Raw genomic sequence first — 13,774 nt, forward strand, 5'->3', positions numbered from 1 at the left:
TTTAAAGCAATGATGCTTTATTATTGTTGAAATATTTTTATTACCTTATTGTAAATAGAGTTAAAAAAAAACAAATTGAATAATCATCATATTGCATAGCTATCTATAATAATTTTGGTAACATGCATATAATTTATGGGCATACAAAATTCCGGCTGATAGTGGAGTATATTTAGGATTTATCAATCCATTATTCATATTTCAGAAAGTTTAAAAACAATTGTTCGAACTCAATTTGTAGTTTCATTCAAGGAAAGTTATATACAGATAATCAATATTTAAAAATGAAATCAATCAAAAATGTACTTTTTCACACTTTTGGCTAAACCATAAGACTAGAAATGACAGACACTAAGTGCGCAATTGAAATTATTATTAGATAAATAAAACTACTTGTATAAAAAAAATAGTCATCATAGAGTTCACACACTATTCACACAACTCAATATTATATTACTTGTTTTTTATTATATTCCAAATAGTAAGTGGTTTTAATTTGAAAAAAATGGCTCAAACCGTAAATTTTATGTATTTAGTTGTTGTTGTAGTCTTTTTTAAAGGATTTTGAAAGAGTGTCTAAAATCTATTTAGTTAATTCCAAGACTTCAGCTTTCTGTTTCTGACCATGTTTGAGGGTTATATAAATTTCTCAATTTCAGTTTAAATATAACACAAAGCAGAAATATTTTTTAATTTTTTTAAATCAAAACAGCTTAAATTTCCTAGTTTTGGTTGATTAAAAAATTGAATATATTTATAGAAGCATTTCGTATAATCCTCAACCACAAAAGGAAACAGTTCATCTGATTCCTTGTAGTTTAATAACAATGCCACTCCACAAATAGAATCATATTGAGGGAAAAAGTTAGTTTCAACAAAGATCAACTGAACTGAAATATTTCTGATCATTAACTTATGCTACGGATACAAAAAAATCCTTAAATTTTGATTTTCTATGAAGGTCTCAAAGCTAGGAAAAGGAGTATTGTAATAACCTCAGTTTTTATTTTAGTTCTTTAGTTTAGGAACTTCAATCAAGATTTCGAGAATAGGATTTAAAAACTAAAAAGGCACTGGTCAAAAGTGTTTCCTGATCATTCATATCCTTCCACCAACACTCCAAAACCAAATTATTTGCTAGGATGCAAAGCTGACCTCGGTCCTAAAGCACAAATTTATTTCTGGCATTCCTCTCTCTATTTTTGATAACTATCTATTGACTACTAGGACGTGGCCGGCGCCGTTATTGACGTGTAAAGAGAGAGCATCAGTTTTGGGCATTGTGAATGTTTTGTCAATCCCAGGCACCATTCATTTGACCTCTGAACAAAATTGATGGCCTCAATCAATCACGGAGTAGCAACCATTGCACACTGGTACAGAACATCAATCTAGCGGAACTAAATTAATAGCGCCCAGGGATGAAAAGATAGACTTTTGGTGTCTTCGACAACATTGCATAGTTTTACAAGGCGCATACTTTGAAAGTGAATACAGAGTCGAGGGGTCCACCAATAGCAAGATAAAAATGCTAACTTTTTTGTTAAGCATTTTAGAGCTTTGGTTTCTTCTACAAAGTTGTTTATCTTAACAAAATACATAACTTTGCTGAACAAGTCAAAGTTCTACAATTTCATTCTAAGGAGTTACAATGAAATTAAGAAAAATACCTTGAAAAAACAGTTTTTTAAATCTGAAACGTTGTAGGTAAGACAAAACAATTTTCAGTCTTCGAAACAAAGTTGTAAAATGTTAAGTTCTACAATCGCTTAGTACATTATGATGTGTTTTGAAATTGCTGAAGCGCTGCAGAAAGCATTTAGTGTAATATATTAACGATTTTCAAAGCAAAGTGGTTCGAATTGCGCAAATTTTCGCACCATCAGCCAATGTGGATTTTATTTTTGGTATTAAGAGGAATCATTTCCATATAAAACTAGCGTGGAACTCGGTGGAGCTTGAAGCAATTTTAAGATTGAAAATCTAGTATTTTGTTCACAAATATCACTTTTTTTGACACTTTATTAGTTTCTTAGTTTCTTTGATGCAATTTACTTGCAGAATTTGAGAAAAAGAAATAATTAGATGATTTAACCGGTTTTCCGTTTCAAATTTATCAATAGAATCTGTTCTACCCAAGTAACCATAAGCATTAAGCCATACCCCTTAATCAGCACTAAGTCAACATTTCTAATGCAAGTTAGCATTAAATCAACATTTCTAATGCAAGTTAGCATTATATCAGCATTCATAATGCTTTTTAGTTTTATATAAGCATTATTAATGCATAGAAGCAATAAAAAATTAGCACTAATGATAGCACTATATGCACATATAGAGCTAGTATATAAAGTTAACAAGCATTATATCAACATTTATAATGCTTTTTAGTTTTAAATCAGCATTATTAATGCACAGAAGCAATAAACAAAAATGGTGGGACCCGAACAGTACTTGAAGTACGGGTATTTTCACCCATCTTATCAGCATCAAGAGTGGTCGAAATGGTAAAGGCGCAAGGAAAGATAAAGGCTGCTGCGGGATCCTCGGTTCGAAACTCATCAAATGTAATTCAAAATCACTCCTCATTTCATAGAATCCATCATTAAGCAGGCATAATCCTTCATTCAGCAGTTTGATTGATGCTGTAGGTAATAATTTTATTTTTTAATTTTTGTTCATTTTCATTATTCAAAGAATAATTATAAAATAATTAAAAGTTGTTCTAAGTAGGCACTGTTAATGCTTTTATACGGCTGGCGAAAAATGACGTTTTGATGGTGCTCTAATTCAGCATTTGTAGTGTTTATTAAAGGCTTTGTTTGATAGCATTTAATCAGCCCGCTATTTCGCCTTTTTAGCATTAAATCTGCATTATATACGCATATAGTGCAAAACAAGCATTCATTCATAGTTATATATGGGAATATAGTGTTGATTAAGGGCTATGTTTTAGTGCTTATGGTTACTTGGGTAGTACATCATTATATAAATGATATCTGTACCAACACGTGAAAGTGATTTAATTCCAAAAGTAAACTAGCTTTCAGCTTTCAGTAGCTGGTGGCAGGCCATCTTTGGCTCTATTTAACGATAAAAACACTTTTGAGATAATAAGTTTTCGTTGGATTACAAACTCAATTTGAGTAAAGGATTTATGACCATTTTGAAACCAGAGCTGACAACACGTTGATATACACCATTTATTCCTGACCGAAGCAAATGTTGTAAAAACAAGTGTCTGAAAAAGTGATATTTGTGAACAAAATACTAGATTTTCAATCTTAAAATTGCTTCGAGTTCCACCGAGTTCCACCGAGTTCCACGCTAGTTTTATATGGAAATGATTCCTCTTAATACCAAAAATAAAATCCACATTGGCTGATGGTGCGAAAATTTGCGCAATTCGAACCACTTTGCTTTGAAAATCGTTAATATATTACACTAAATGCTTTCTGCAGCGCTTCAGCAATTTCAAAACACATCATAATGTACTAAGCGATTGTAGAACTTAACATTTTACAACTTTGTTTCGAAGACTGAAAATTGTTTTGTCTTACCTACAACGTTTCAGATTTAAAAAACTGTTTTTTCAAGGTATTTTTCTTAATTTCATTGTAACTCCTTAGAATGAAATTGTAGAACTTTGACTTGTTCAGCAAAGTTATGTATTTTGTTAAGATAAACAACTTTGTAGAAGAAACCAAAGCTCTAAAATGCTTAACAAAAAAGTTAGCATTTTTATCTTGCTATTGGTGGACCCCTCGACTCTGTATTTACTTTCAAAGTATGCGCCTTGTAAAACTATGCAATGTTGTCGAAGACACCAAAAGTCTATCTTTTCATCCCTGGGCGCTATTAATTTAGTTCCGCTAGATTGATGTTCTGTACCAGTGTGCATTGGCGATGTGGACTTTTTTCTACTGAGCCACGCCTGTGCTCATGGTTCTCGAAATGCATTTGTTGTAGAAAAATGAAAAATGATGATAATGTTATAATTAATTGAAAATTAAAAGAAACACTTAATTTTTTAAAGAAAATGATTTTGTAAATATTGATTATATAGCATTTCGGATTCAATGAACTAGGTGGATGTGAGTAGTCAATCAAGCTAAGCTAAGCTAAGCTAACACTTATTGAACACCTTTTAAGATCAAGTATTTTTCTTTTACTACGTTGAAAATTTTACTTGGACAAAATCTCCATGGGGGGGGGGGGGGGGGTTAAACCCCTAAACCCCCCCCCCTCCGTTCGCACGGCCTTGTTCAGGAAATAAAATACGTTAAATAATGAGTTGAAAAATCATAAAAAAATAATGTGTATAATTTTAGTTTCCTAGTGTTCAACGCATTCAAATTATAAGTCAATAGTTTACTAGCATTTTTTTGTTTTTTTGAATAGAGGGATGATGATTTGTAATATTATAAAAATTGTTTGTTTTAGATCGGACGGAAAGTGAACAGGTTATGAAATTAAACAAGGTGGGTTCCAGCTACAGGTAAGCTGAGAGTGTCTAGAGGTAAGACAGGTAAAAAGGTAAGATTATTTTACCATACAAATATTTCATTGATTGAATATATTATATAAGAACGTGCAAAAAGTTGCCAGCTGGGCAGGTATCTACACGGATGCGGAATACCTGTCGTAGATTCTTAACTCTAAATATGTTATGAATTTTATACGGCTGCGAAACAGTTTGCTCATTCAACAAGTAAGACATACACCTACACGAAACATTTTCATTTCATGTCAGTTCACACGAAGCCATGGTGTCGGGTATGCGATGATTTGCATTGAAGATTGGCCGAACTAAAAATCTAAAGGATGCAAATTAACGCATACGTTGGCGAAACTGCGGTGAATCCGTGCACCCATGGTGGATTATCTACATACATACTACATACATACAGATAACTGCCTGCTTTATGATTCACAAATATTTATTAGAAATGTTTAAAAACAACTGAGCTAATGCAAAAAAAAATTATTTTCTTCAAAAGCTTGATAATAGAATTCGTTTATTGAAGCACATTGTTGTGTTGAACTTGTATTGAAGAAATACTATCATAGTGTTGAAGTAAAAAGTCTTGAACGTTTTCGAAACAAAGTAAATGAATTTTCGTGACGTCACAACGCATTCTTTACCCGGGTGCAACTCACAACCTGCTGAACCGATTTTCAATCTAAAAATTGCATTAAATTCCACTCAAAAAGTTTGAAGAGACCTCCAATTTTCGACAATATGTGAAATTTCAGTAAATCATAAATTTAAAAACAGTAGAATTCTCGTGACGTCACAACGCTTAAAAAAAGATACCTTTATTTACGATTCTAGAGCGTAATCCTGCAGTGACTGTTATTTATCTTATATCATGCTTAAAAGATGGCTTTCCTACCATCATTTTGCAATAATTTTTTTGACATAGCTAGATTTTTGACAAAGTTATGTTATAAATGAAGAATATTTGCAAAAATCAATTTAATTTCATACTAAAGTTTTTAAATTTAAACGTTAACATACTCAATTCTAAAAAAAGGTAGCTGAAAATCTTTTAATGGAAAATGACACTCAAGAAATAACCTTTCTAACGCTATGTTATTTATTTTGGGATAATGAAAAATTAAAATCGGTTCTCCAGTTGAGGGGTGCTTGGAATGGGTCAAATACTTCATATCCGATAGCTTGGTATGAAATTAAAGAGATGGTGAAAACTACTCAATTCAGAGGATCCGAAATCACTTTTCAATGGGTTCCATCATACCGTGGAATACCTTCAAACAAGCTGGCCGACCAAGAACCAAAAACTGCGTCCAGACAAGGTACTTCTGATAACTATATCATGACCACACATGACACATCGTTTCCAAACAATCTGAGATGTAAACAGCGATGGCAGAGAAGCTGAAATACCCGGTCTAAGAGGCGCTTTTGCCACAGTATCATCGGAAATGTTTCATTATAGCCATGGTTTAGTCAGTTTGATTATAGCAGAAGGCAGATTTTAATACTATCTAAGATCATAAGTAATCATTCACGTTTACCAGCACCTTTGTACTGCAATCGAATAATCCCGAATAACAGATGTGAATGCGGCTCGGCTCATGCTGATCCAGATCATTTTATTTTTATCAAACCTTTCAAAGCCGTTCGCAAAATATCCGTTTCGGGGAAATTTGAGTTGTAGTTTGATTTCGTTCTCCTGGCTGTAAATGTTAACCGATTTTGATGTAAATGTTAACCAGATTTTCCGGTAGAAAAACATCTTACTTAAAAAAAAGACATCCAGTTTTGTTTGGCTTTGCTGTATTTCATTTACCAATGAACCGGTTTTCAAAGCTCAAATTACATATAATTATTTATCGTTAATTTGATCATTATTTTCATAGAACATACTTGGTCTGTCAAAATTCCCAGTTCTTCAGTATATTGGAATGATGATAAAGAGGTTTGAAATGTGCGCTTCGGGTCATATTGACACGAACAGCTTTGGAGGGTTAATTATGAAGAAAGGAGATGGACGATATGTAAAATCCTGATGGAGAAAGGTGTTGCACCAACAATGCTAAAGACACTCAACGCCGACATTCTCCAGGCAGTGGCAAATGTATTTTATAGATTCTCAAATAGATTTATTATATTATACATTATATATTATAGATTTATTATAATATACAAATTATATTCTTCTCACCAATTATCCCATTATGTGAAATAAGTTAAGCCAAAAATGTATCAATAAAAAAAACAGTATAACCACGTACGCCAATTGATAATGCTTTCAGTAGAATATGAATATCTTGCAGAAATGATTCTCACAATTATTTTGTGCTACTGCGGATACAAAAGATTCAATGAATGAAAAATCCAAAAGAGGCCAATCATTCAACGAATTAAGAATCTGATTTGGATCCTGGATTTTAATTTTGTATCCGGGTCCTAATTTTGATAATAAATTGTCAGTGTTACGGACAAGCGGTCATGATAAAAATCAGAATAAAGTACTAAAATAAAACCAGAATTTTAAATAAGAATCAACGATGAGTTGAAATTCATTTTTAATATCCATCATCCGTCAGCTTTGAAACGATTTGAACTAAGATTCAAAAAACTGAACTAGAGTTCATATGTGTAATTAGCTTATCGACTATCTTAGGAACGCATACTCACCCTCTTACTTAAACATATCACAGGCCATAGGGAACATCCGAGGGTGCAGCAGCAGCAGACGCAGCCGCAGAACAGCCACTTCACGTTGACCGGAAGCGTCTTCTTGAGGACCGCATTTATCCGCAGGATGGTGGCTTTGAACTCCTCGGGCGCAACGCGGGACACCAGACCGGCTGGGAACTGTGCGTTGAACCGATTGCTCAAACCGAAACTAAAATGTAAAATGGGGAAAAGTTAGTTTGACCGTGTTTATTTTTCTATGGCTTAAAAATAGGAAATCAAAAAAAAATGTTGAAATCTTCATTTACGCAAGCCGATATCGGATTTTTCCATCACACGTGATGGCGACCTTCAAAAGAATGTTAAATTTCACGCCCCAATTTCGACAACATACATAGCAATAAAATCGAGCGCTGTTAGATACGAACACAGTCAGTAAGGCAAGCCGGAAATGTTCTCTGTCAGTTTTAATAGTTTGTATAAACTGAAAAACACGCTTTGTTTATTCGATTTCGAAAAAAAACTCGACCGACAACGAGACGTTAGGAACGCTAACCCGGTTGCATCTTAGCGTTGTTACTCAAGAACACTTTGAACGGTGATGACAAACGATTTGAGAGATGTAAAGGGTTTGAACTCAAGGTTTGTTCAGTTGGATTCCATGTAGCATGTTTAAAAAAAAATGCGTCTTCAATTTTTGTGGGTTTTTTTTTTCATTCCTTCCCGGATCATGTTTTTTCAAAAGTTGTTAAAAAATGTATTCGAATTGCGCGTAGATTGCGCCTGAACTAACAAATCCAGATGCAATTTTTTGAGATTAGATTTTCTCTGTTAGTTTCAAGGGAAAAAATAGCAGAAATTTGCATATGCATAAAACTATCGAAGTTTGGCACAAATTATGGGTAGAATTTTCTGTTAAAAAAAACAGTTTTGTCTAATTAAAGTATTTTGCCGTTTTGTCAAGCCTTGGAATGGTAAGAAACGAACACAGTCCAGGTGCTTTCCAGGAACATATGTAAATCCCGTCGAGCGCCTTCTACCGTTTTTATTTACAAATATTGCCTATCATCTAGAACAGTGATTTTCAAAGCAATCCCTACTGCCTTCTGGGGGAGGGGGGCGTGAAAGAGCTCAGAACTATCAATATGTGTTGTGTTTCTATACAAACTTGTTCGAAGAACAAATGGTGTCAAATTTCCATACGAACTTGAGCCTCGTTGAGCGACCCCTAAGAATTAACAAATTTAGTTGGCCTGGGGCCTTCTGGCGAGCCCTATCGATTTCAGGCCCCAAGATTTTGATTCCGGGACATTCCGTTATTTTTTTCAAATTCAGCTATCCCCAAGCTTGCGAAAAAAATCTGTGTTTAGACTGAAAAAAAACTGATTTTCTGTGATTTTACCCAAAAATTGTGTGAAGGTTTTTTGTGACACTTTTTCCATTAATTTCATTCAAAGGTCATGTCAAATTGAGTTTTTTTATATTTTACTTAACTATCATGTAAAAGTTGATTGTTGCCTAATATTGACATCACTGAGCTCTCAAAACAGTCTAAAAAAGAGGGGGTCTCATCATAAGCAAAATTTGGAATCACTTTGCACATGCTTGCTCTCATTTTCACATTGAGCCCCTCTGTGTCAAGCTTAATGATCGCAAATTTGACTCTCAGAGCGTGATAGCAAAAATTCGCAAAAAAACGGCTTCTATGTCGAACTCTTACTTTAAAAAGTTCGTACATAAGGTTGTCAGATTTTTTCAACAAGTATCCGGGCCGGACAAATCCGGCCAATTTTATATAAAAAGCTGGCAAAATCCGAGCATTTGATTTCAATAAAAAATTCGGGCAAATTTTGTCAAAACCCCGAAATCATCCAACAAACATCAAGAATTAAAAAATTTTTTGCGTCAAACCTCATCGACAAATTTTAAATTGTAATTTAGGCTTCCAAAAAAAAACTTTCATGATATTTTTTTAAAATTTGCTAAAAAAAAACGTTTTGGAGGCATAAATAAAAAAAATTACAACACAATTCGATTTTGTTTGATTTGCCAAATAAAGAGAATAAATCCGGGCAAAATCCGGGCATTTTTCAATAAAATTGGAGCAACCGAGCTGGGCCGGACTGTTCCCAAATTTTGTATTAAATAACCCGGCAAACCCGGATAAAACCGGGCAATCTGGCAACAACATTTCTTATTTCTCATTTATATTTTTCTTATTTTCATACAACATTTCTTATTTGCCAATGTGTTGTGTTAATGCCAATGTCATGGGATGGTATGCCATGAAAACAGTCCAAGTGCTGCTTAAGGAAATAAGTCCTCTCAACAAAAAGATGGAAAAGTGGAAAATTTCAGAAGACAGTAGTCAGAAAAATTGTTGTTCTGCTGCCAGAATGTATGAAATCCGTCGCATTTGCTTAGAAGAAAGCACCTCATAATTGATGTTGGAACATTTGTTATTTTACAAGGAAATTGAGCTCCTCAGGAGACATTCGTGCCTATATTTTCAACATGTGGAATTCAATGGTAAAGCAATGTGTTTTTTCAGAATACAAACCTAAACTTGCACTGGGTTTTTTTTTTTTTTTTTGAATTTTACAACCTAGCAACCTCAGTAAATTTCTCATAAAAACAACCAAATTTATCGTACTGGATATTTATCCTATAAGGCCGATGGTCTTTGAAAACCATCTCTGTTGACACATTCTGACTATCTAGTCAAGTACAGATTGGTGAAATCCGTCTGATCAAGTCTAGTAGATTAACCCGATTCACTGGGCGCTCGCTAATCCTGTATCATCGTAGCGATTTTATTCTCTGATTTCATCACATTGCTCGGCGGTGTTCCGAAAGTGCGCATCACTGATAAAACTTTGCACATTTGACTGAGTCGATTTGGGATCAATTTTTGAATTTGTCAAACCCTGTGGTCGAAAAAGCATCGTTTTTGTTCAAAACTCATCCATGATTTTTTGTAGGATTTTCAAGTGAAATTTACATTAGTAAATTTCAACTTTTATGTTTGCATGGGAAAATTGAATATTTTGTACTGAAAAATCAACATCATTTTTGTTTCTTGGGTGGAACCTTCTTACGGTTTTTGTGAAAATTTAGGAATACTCTAGAAGAAATTTTTCGGTGAACAACTTTGTCCAAGAACGTTACTCCGTATTTTATAAGGAAAAAAAGTTATAAGCTATTTAACAGGGGTATGTCTCCTAGCATTGAAAAACAATAAATTCAATTAACATCACTGCTGGTGCATCGCGAAATATTATATAAGTAGTAGTCATACAATATCTCGCTAGGCATCCGGCAGTGATGTCAATTTAATTTATTGTTTTTCAATGTCAAAAGACATACTCCCATTGAACACCTAATAACCTAGTGAATGGGCACAAAAATCATAAGAAGGCTCGGTTCCACCCAAGAAACAAAAATGATGTGGATTTTTCAGTATAAGATCATCAATTTTTCCATACAAACATTAAAGTTCAAATTTACTAATGTGAAATTTACTTAAAAATTCTGCAAAAAAAAAATCATGGATGAGATTTGAAACATGCTGTTTAGACCCCAGGGTTTGGTATTTTTTTTATCTAGTTTTATTGTTTTTTTCTAATATCAACAACTCGTTTTATGGAATCAAAGAGTTATAAAACATTTGGAAAATTTTAATTTTGGCTCTTTAGTTGTAGGAAGAATTACTCTGGCAGTTAAATTCAATCAAAAAAAGAAAGATGTTGACCTATTTTCTCTAAACAAAAATCAGTCTCTGTTTCTTTGAGCGGTGAAAATTTACTGACAAGGCTTAGAACAATTTGAGCACAAAGAAACGCGCTAAGCAAGACCTAGTTTGACCCCTAACAATCTATTATAATTAGGTAGGGGCTTGTTTGTTTGTCTGTTCGCTGATTCGTAACGGAATTAATCTGCTTCTAAGTTCATATCAACGGTTATCACTGCTTCCATTTGAATACGTATGACTCATATTCTTGGAATTCATTTAATCCACCAGACAATAACGCTAGAGGAGTCATGCTTTTCATCGTGAGTGTTGATTGTCACGCAAATATTGCGGGAATTTTGTTTTTTTTTTATTTTTAAGGCTAAATTGATCTTTTTTTTATTTCCTACATCTATTTGGCTTGTGGGTATTGTAAGCAATTAAAATTATAGATCTATTTACAGTGATTCTACGAAAAATTACATCACATTTTTTGTGTATAAGGAACAACACCTTTGTTCACAAGAATCCTCCATAAAGCATTTCGTTTCGTACTGAAGTTCGAACAAAAAAAAAACAGGAAATGATCAGGGTCTGCGTAATTGACATGGTTTGCAGGATGACTACATTTTTACAGTGCATGATGTCTCCTTCCCAAGTGTTCAAAACGCTAAACAACGCTGGCAAAGTGCATGGAAAGCTGGAGTCAAAAAGGCCATTTTTGCCATAGTATCCTTACCAGCGTTAGAAGTCATTCATAGTTTCATCAACCGCAACTCGATAGTAGAAAAATTCTTATTTTGTCAAAGCTCATCCTGCACATTTGTATAGAAATAGGATAATCCACAGTGATGTTTGCAACTGTGGCGCCAAATTGATCTTTATTTTGGTAGGTAGTTTACAAAAATACGAAAGCGTATGATTTCCTTCAGTGAAACGCAATTCACTGACCTTACCCACCACAAAGCTGCCATTCGACGCTTTGTCTCCCGAAACAAACAAGAAGCCTGAGAGAGATTGTTGATGGAATAAACTACAGTGCACTGATTGTAGTCTGTGAAAGTAAATGTCTAACTGTTCAAAAAATAATGTTCTCCTGGCGAAGTACTTACACTGTCATATTTCCTGCTCCTCGTATCACAATTGGATCTGTCACCAGCTGAACGTGGGCCTCGTTGTCCAGCTCTTCCGGTTCCGCCAGTTCCTGCTCCTCGTAGATGGCATCGAAGTCTGCCATCTCTCTAGATAATTTGTTCCTAAACCCACTCGTTCAACTCGCGTTGTTGATGCTGCTGATTATAGCGGCAATGCCACTTCGCTGCCGTACGGAAGCCGTTCTGGTGGTCTGCTCCGCACGAAGGCCACCACCAGCACCTGGTTCTCGTCGTACTGACGACGATGTTTGTAGCCCTTCTGGTAACGATATCGATATCGTTCTTCGTCGTTGCTGCTGCTCAATCGGTACTGGTCGAGTAGACAACAAATGCTTCTGAGACATTTACGACGACGACTCAGACCAACAACGAGGTAATGAAGACGATGACAACAGCAAGGGACGGAGAATGGGAAACATTCTTCCTCGAACTTTGCCTCCTGCTGAGTCGCAATCGGAAATTGTGTTCCAATAAGACACGACGCGGAGCACTTTCGGGTTAGAAGGTATCTTTTCGATTCTACCACCCCCACTCTCTGTTGAACCAAAAAAAAACAAACGCACTAGATCGGAAGCAGCTGAGCGCTTTGTGATGACAGAACTGGTGCTAGATCTATCCTTGAACCCGACAGCTTCGCACAGGAGGGTACAATAATCCGTTTCGTTCTTTGCTCCTCGCAATGGGTGGTTTTTTTGTTCTTTCTCTGATGTGTTTATGCAACTCTGACTGACTGAGGACTCTCTGCTGCTGCTGCTAGCTGAGGTACGGTCGCTTTCTTTCTTTCCCTTTGGTTCAATACCTGCACACAAATCAGAATGAAACTCATACACCACAGAAAAACTCGCGCTCTTGTAAATGCTTATTATTTTTTCTCACTTGCATTCGTATATGGGCGCAACTGTCCGTATAGAAATGTGCATACTCTCGCTTTAGTCCACCTTAGTAGTTGTTGTTGCTCTGCAGTTGCAAAAACCATCATCTACCGCAACGGGGCGGCCGGATAGTGTTCCAGTACCGAGCTCTGCCCACCCCCTAGTAGCTGCTCACTGCGTAATTTACACATCACACTCTCTATTAACAGCAACAGCAGCAGCACAAAAATTTAAGAGCCGATTAGAGCGCTATTATATTGACGTAATCATCCTCCCGCACAGTCGAGCGAACGAACGACGAACAACAACAAACATGGACACGCTCCAAGATGTTTGGTTTCGGTCCGCTCAGGCCTGAAGATCCGAATGTCCAATTTATGCACCAGCATCGGCAGCGCCTGTTGAATAAAGATGAGAAAAATTGAACGTCATTAGATTATCGCTATGCAAGGAGATGTAAATTTGCATTTGCCTATATTTGTATACTTGTATTATACAGAACTAACAATTTCGCCCTATACACCTTCAAATAGCTGCTCTCGAAACGAAACACGCTGGATGAAAGTCCATGCTGATCGACTACTCAACCTACTAGGTACCTACTAACTAGGTACTGGACTGACTCCGATAGAATCATATGCCAACTTTGGCATGGACTACATCATACACCCATCTGTACATATGTCGATTGGGCAGTTTCGCGAACCAATCGCGGTTACCATTTTATATGAACTCGAAAGAAAATACTATTAGCACCATTTATCGCAACAATTTGTTGTCGTCATCGTCAGTATGGTTAGTTATTATCATCAGTCGCGGCGTCATCGTCGCAATCGCCATCATCATCATC

At 35.4% G+C, this 13,774-nt stretch overlaps 1 protein-coding gene across 1 annotated transcript in view; it reads right to left on the reverse strand.

The window, feature by feature from the left end:
• The window catches only part of LOC129756515 (cysteine-rich hydrophobic domain-containing protein 2), a 34,249-nt gene extending 20,699 nt beyond the window's left edge, over positions 1-13,550 (reverse strand). The window contains exons 1-3 of the mRNA XM_055753424.1: positions 13,431-13,550; positions 12,011-13,322; positions 7,169-7,379 (exon numbers count right to left, since the gene is read on the reverse strand). Of these exons, the coding sequence (XP_055609399.1) occupies positions 7,169-7,379; positions 12,011-12,135 (336 nt within the window). The 5' untranslated portion in view covers positions 12,136-13,322; positions 13,431-13,550. The remainder of the gene's footprint in view (positions 1-7,168; positions 7,380-12,010; positions 13,323-13,430) is intronic.
• Between the last annotated feature and the right edge of the window lie 224 nt (positions 13,551-13,774).

Source organism: Uranotaenia lowii, chromosome 3, assembly GCF_029784155.1.
Source record: "Uranotaenia lowii strain MFRU-FL chromosome 3, ASM2978415v1, whole genome shotgun sequence".
Taxonomy (NCBI): Eukaryota; Metazoa; Arthropoda; class Insecta; order Diptera; family Culicidae; genus Uranotaenia; species Uranotaenia lowii.